The 6,500-nt window shown below is 42.6% G+C and overlaps 2 protein-coding genes across 2 annotated transcripts; both read left to right on the forward strand.

Moving 5' to 3' along the window:
• Window positions 1-2,517: 2,517 nt before the first annotated feature.
• On the forward strand, window positions 2,518-3,556 carry LOC148732841 (uncharacterized). Its single transcript, XM_088757924.1, has 2 exons — window positions 2,518-2,799; window positions 3,134-3,556. The coding sequence occupies exons 1-2, from the start codon at window positions 2,518-2,520 to the stop codon at window positions 3,554-3,556; spliced, it is 705 nt and encodes a 234-aa protein (XP_088614050.1).
• Window positions 3,557-3,718: 162 nt separating this feature from the next.
• Window positions 3,719-4,201, forward strand: LOC148732842 (uncharacterized). The gene has a single exon (XM_088757925.1). The coding sequence runs from the start codon at window positions 3,719-3,721 to the stop codon at window positions 4,199-4,201; it is 483 nt and encodes a 160-aa protein (XP_088614051.1).
• Window positions 4,202-6,500: the final 2,299 nt, after the last annotated feature.

Here is a 6,500-nt window from a genome sequence, read left to right on the forward strand (position 1 = left end):
TTGAAGCAACAAGAGGAGATGTTAAAAATGAAGATGGAACTAGCCCAGTCAGCTGCAATGGAGGAAGTTTATGCTAAAGCAGAGGCAAACGAGCTTGGTGAACTGTCTCACATTGATGAAATTGAAGAACAGATTGAAGAAGTTGATCGTAATACTAAGTCGAAGATTAAGATTGAAGAATCTGCTCTTGATCCACTGGCACCTGAATGGCCAAATGAGGCGCGGCCACTAGTTACGCTCCCTGTGTTGACTACGTTGAAAAGGGAGACTGAAAAGGACGAGTCTTCTACAAAGGAAGATACTTTGCTAAGATAATGACTACTCAAGAAAGACAAATTAAGTGTATCGAAGAACTGGTAGCACAGCAACAAAGGAGTGCCTTGACTTTAACACTGCCCAAACCTGAAGCACCTGTGTTCAGTGGAGATCCAATTGAGTACAACAAGTTTGTGAAAGCATTTGAGACATTGATAGAAGCACGGACCGATAGCCACAGTGTACGGTTGTATTATTTAGCCCAGTACACTTCGGGAGCTGTTCAAGAGTTGATGCAGAGCTGTTCACTGATGGATTCAGATAAAGGTTACCAGGAGGCAAGGAGGCAAGGAGGCTCCTCAAGAGCAGATATGGCCAACCCTACAAGATCGCTTCTGCATATGTTGACAAGGTTGTAAATGGACCACAAATTAACTCCGAAGATGGGGAAGCCATACAGAAGTTTTCAGTGCTTTTGACCAGCTGCAGGAACACACTTAAAGGAACTGAATACCATAGCAAGATAGATAACCCAGATAGCTTGAAAGGAATTGTAAATCGTCTGCCATACGATGGCCGGAAAAGATGGCGCTTCACGGCTGACAACATCAATGAAAAGGAAAACAGACAAGTAATACTTGATGATATTGCCAGCTTTACGTATGATGCACGATCCTCGCAGTAGATAGCGCTATTTAAGCAATGGCGAAAATCAGACCTGAAAAAATTCAGGCCTGTACGGGATTCGAACCACTGACCTCTGCGATACTAGTGCAGCGCTCTACCAATTGCCTGATTTTTTTCAGGTCTGATTTTCGCTATTGCTTAAATAGCGCTATCTACTGCGAGGATCGTACATCATATGTATCTAATACCGCAGTTCAAAATATATGAACTTCATATATTTCATTGTATCTGATTGCCAGCTTTGTCGAACGAGAAGCTCGTGCAGCAACACATCCAGCCTTTGGAGACATATCAGGCAACCTGAAAGATAAAGAATCCCACAAGAGAAAACCTCCTGTTAGGCCTAAAGGTTCTGGCTTCGGTACTCAAACCGAAAAAACCAATGCTAAAAAGGGTAAGCAAGAAGAGAAGAAAGAATCAGGATACTCTAGACTAGTCAAGTGTATCTTTTGCCACAGCAGCCACGTGTTACAAGAATGCAAGATGTTCCAACGAAAGTCTTACAGCGAGCGAGAAGAATTTGCTAAGAAAAAGGGACTTTGCTTCAATTGTCTGATTCCTCATCATCGAGCGCGGGATTGTAGAAAACCTGCTGCATGCACCGACTGTGGAGGGTAACATGCCATGATTTTACACCCTCCACCTCCCCTTAACAGCGAAAGGCAGTCAGAAGATACCAATCAAACTGAGACGACTGGTATAAACAATGGGTTTGTTGACGTTGAGAAGACACAGTGTAGTTCCTTTGGGGTCAACAGATCAAGGATTGGATTGGCTGTTGTGCCAGCGAAAGTGAAAGCCGAAGGTAGTCACAATGTTGTAGTAACTCATGCCTTTCTAGATGGAGGATCTAATTTGACGTTCTCTACTGAAGCACTCCTAAAACAACCGGACCTTGATGGCAAGAAAACAGAATTTTCTCTAACCACCATTGAAAAGGAAAACAGTATTACAAAGAGCAGCTTAGTAAGCCTTGAGTTGTTTGACCTTGAAGAAGAAAACCTTGTTGAACTGCCCACAGTGTTCTCAGTTAAATCCTTACCAGTGTCAGCTGAAGATGTCCCAAAGCAAAATGATGTTGACAGGTGGCCCCATGGAATTCGAGTGTCTGTTCCAGTCGGTCTGCTAGTGGGAAATGACTACATCAAAGCATTAGAACCAAAGGAGATAGGACAGAGCGAAGGCGGTGGACCGTATGCAACCAAAACCCGATTTGGATGGGCCATTAATGGTCCACTTGGCTCCGACCACAAGGAAAGTAAATGCACAGCAAATCTTATCATAACAGACCATGAGCAGAACGAGCAGTTCAAGAACTTTTGCAATCGAGAGTTCAGTGAATGTATTGCAGATAGTGAACTAGGGCCATCCCAAGATGATCAAAGAGCAATTTCTATTATGAAGAAATCCGTCAAGTTGAAGGACAATCATTATGAAATATCGTTGCCATGGAGAGATGATCAACCATGTTTACCGAACAGCAGACCTATGGCACTTCACAGACTGGGACTCTTGAAAAGGAGATTACAGAGAAATTCAGAGCTGCATGGAAGATATTGAACTGTTATCAACGACATGCTTATTAAAGGGTATGCCCAGAAAGTCCCGGAAGAAGAACGTAATCATCAAGATGGGTTTGTGTGGTACTTACCCCACCATCCAGTGCACCACCCACTAAAACCTGACAAAAAAAGAGTCGTGTTCGACTGTTCAGCCAAATACGGTGGCACATCACTAAATGACAAGTTATTGCAGGGACCCGACTTGACGAATTCATTGGTGGGAGTATTAACTCGATTTCGACAGGAGCACTTTGCAATGATGGCAGATATTGAATCTATGTTCCACCAGGTGCAAGTAACCCCTGAGCATTGTGACGCCTTAAGATTTCTCTGGTGGCCAGAAGGCGACCTTAATCGGGCCCCGAAGGATTATTGAATGCAAGTTCATCTGTTCGGTGCAACATCCTCACCCAGCCGCGCAAATTTTGGATCACAAAAGGTAGCCGAAGAAAATGAAGTGAAGTTTAGCTGTGATGTTATTGAAACCGTCAAACGTAATTTTTACGTGGATGACCGTTTAAAGTCAGTCAAGACCGAGGACACTGCTATCACTCTAGCTGACCAGCTTGGTAAACTTCTGCAGAATGGTGGATTCCGACTGACGAAGTGGGTGTCAAATTCAAAAAAAGGTTATAGAGTCCATTCCACAAGATGAGAGAGCCAAATCAGTTAAGCTGCTCGACTTGTATCACTTACCAAGCGAACGTGCACAGGGGATCCAGTGGAACATCCAGAAAGACAGATTTGAGTTCAACATCAACGTGAAACCGAGGGAATCGACTAGACGCGGGATATTGGCTGTCGTTAGTTCTATATATGACCCATTGGGTTTGGCTGCACCATTTGTGCTGACTGCTAAGATCCTTCTGCAAGAACTATGCCGAAGAAAGCTAGGATGGGATGACACTTTACCTGGACATGACGAAGACCGCTGGTATGTCTGGCTTGTCTATTTACCTAAACTGTCAGGTTTCTCTGTTAACCGATATATCAAGCCGAAGAATTTCAATGATATCATGACCACCCAATTGCACCATTTTGCAGATGCTTGAACCAGTGGCTACGGAGCTGTGACCTACCTGCGCTTGACCGATTTTGTGGTAACATCAGCTGCACCCTGATGACAAGCAAGTCCTGAGTCATGCCACTCAAACAAATCACCATCCCTAGACTAGGAATTATCAGCCGCCTCAATAGCCATTAGATTGGACAAGATGATGAGAAAGGAACTGGAGCTCCCCATCGACGACTCGGTGTTTTGGACTGACGGCACCTCTGTACTCAAGTATATAATGAGTGAAGAAAGAAGATTCCATACATTCGTGGCCAACAAGGTAGCTCTCATTCGCGACGGTTCGAGCCCATGTCAGTGGAGATATATCCAGTGCAAACATAATCCCGCTGATGACGTGTCGAGAGGATTGACAGCAGATACACTCCTTGGAAGTTCAAGGTGGCTACTGGGGCCGGAGTTCTTGATGAAAACAGACGACCATTGGCCAAAATGCATAGAAACTCTGGAAAGGATTTCAGACGAGGACCCAGAAGTCAAGGAAGCAAAAGAAGGTGGAGCATCACGAAAGGAAGACCCAGAACTGGTTAGAGGAAATGATGAAGCGATTCTCCTCATGGCACAAATTAAAGAAGTTTATTGCTTGGGTCTTGCGGTACAAAGAAAACCTCCGAAGTTCTGGTGATTGTCTTAAGAATCCTAAAGACCAAAAGAAGACAAAAATAGCAACAACAGTTTCGTTTAAAGAAATGCAAGTTGTTGAAAGGGAAATCCTCAAGTATGTCCAAAGAAAGAGCTTCCCAGAAGAAATGGAGATCTTAAGAGCAAGTAGACAAACAACAAGATTATCTGCATCCAGCCTCAGTCACGGACGAAGCTGATCAAGAAGTCCAGTGCTATCTACAAGTTGGATCTTAGACTAGTTGATGGGCTCTTGTTAGTCGGTGGTCGACTCAGATCTGCTACGATCCCAGAAAGTGTCAAGCAACAAGTCATTTTGCTTAAAGTGCATATGACAAGTTTTTTTTTTCGACAGATTCTAGTTGCTTATATCGTCTTTAATATACTTGAGGAATTTGGGAGCAATCCGGTAATTATAAGTACTGAATTTTTTCATTTGAATCGCTGTCACCGCTTGAATTTTTTTTACCGCCACTTCGCTCGGCCAGACCACCAAATAACTAACCTCGTGACGTCACATTGTGTGTAACACTACAGCAATGGCGGACTCTAGTCGAAAGCGTAAAGGAGGGAAAAGATGTGTCGCTGGAGCACCAAATAAGACGAGTTGTAGCAATAATTCATACACCCCTGGCAAAGCGGTCAGAAATTACAGTGTTTGTATGGGAATCCCATGGCAAAAAACTTTTTACAAAATCAAATTTTACGCAATTTATGAATCGCAACGTTAAAGTACTGAGTAGAACATTGTATTCACCTAGTTTGAAGAATGCAGGTTGGATACAAGATTCTCAGTTAATTTTCCATACATTTGTCTGTAACTTTTCGCAGGGTAGAAGGGGCGGCGCGCAAAAGATTTACAGACAAATGTGTGGAAATTAGAAAAATTAACTGAGCGTCTTGTATCAAACCTACCATCTTCAAACTTGGTGAATAAAATCTTCTACTTGGTGTTTTAACGTTGCGATTCATGAATTGCGTAAAATTTGATTCTGGGAAAAGTTATTTGCCATGGGATTCCCATACAAAACCTGTAATTTCTGACCGCTTTGCCTACCCGTCAAGATGGGTTCTAAAACTGTCAAGGGCTATTATCATTCAACTATATTTTCTGCTGAACTGATTAAGAAAGCAACTTTTGTTTTAATAACACGTTTTAAGATTATTATCCTGTGATATATGCGATAGATTTGGAGCGTACGTAATTTACTGTACTCACTCGTTTTGCGTAGAACCGGTTTGTCGGCGATAGCGTAATAATGGCCCCACTTGCATCAGTACTGTCGGGTTGATCAAGGCTGAGAAATCTTCGTGTTGTGTTATACACTTTATATTCTCTATAGAACCATCAAACACTAATTTACTGATGGCATTTATTACTTCATGACAGCAACGAAACTCCATTGCGTCCTCCAAAGCTTCGCCATGACAGTGTTGACATTTGCACTTATAAACATCGAGAATCGCTTAGAGGTCATTGTAATATACTCCATAAAAACTATGACATAAGGTTCTTACCATTCGTTAACGTTAATCTGGCCTTCAAATCGAGCGTCTAAAGTAGATGGTCGAAGGCCATCGACGTCTGTTTCTTCGTCTCCGTCTTCTAGATCTTGATCGCTATCGCTGGCTAGCGGTTCGTCTTGATATGGCTCCTCTACCATATTTTCTTCTTCGGAATTGCCTAATTCTGCACGAGATGATGAGCTTGAAGATTCTGAGTGGTCGGATTCATTACAGGATTCGTCTGAATCACTAAAACTCTGGAGGTTTTCTCTGGACATGTTCGATTCGTTTTAGTATTCTTAGGATAGGTACACCATATGACATCACGCATAAATTAACTTACAAATATTCATTACCAGGCTCCGGTTAGATAATGGCCGAAACTAGCGCAGTTTTGAAGGGAAAAAAGTATATTAAATTTCTTTACAGAACAAATCTAAATATTTCAGGCGTGAACCAAAGACTATAAACTAAGAAAATTCATCGAAAAAAAAAACTTGTCATATGCACTTTAAAGACAATCACGTATCCGACGTAATTATTCAGTACTATCATTTGGCCTCAGGACACTCAGGTAGAGAGTACGTTTTATCCCTGTTGCGAGAAAGATTCTGGGTTATCAGAGCCAATTCAGCCGTCCGAAGACTACTATCAAGATGTTTCAGCTGTCGCCGCAGACAAGCTCCCGTTATTGAACAGAAGATGGTTTATTTACCCGAAGACCGTGTCACCGCAAACAAGCCGCCATTCACTCTCGTGGGTGTTGATTTCTTTGGACCATTCATTCTGAAAAGAGG

Source organism: Stylophora pistillata, chromosome 4 (genome assembly GCF_964205215.1).
Source record: "Stylophora pistillata chromosome 4, jaStyPist1.2, whole genome shotgun sequence".
Taxonomy (NCBI): Eukaryota; Metazoa; Cnidaria; class Anthozoa; order Scleractinia; family Pocilloporidae; genus Stylophora; species Stylophora pistillata.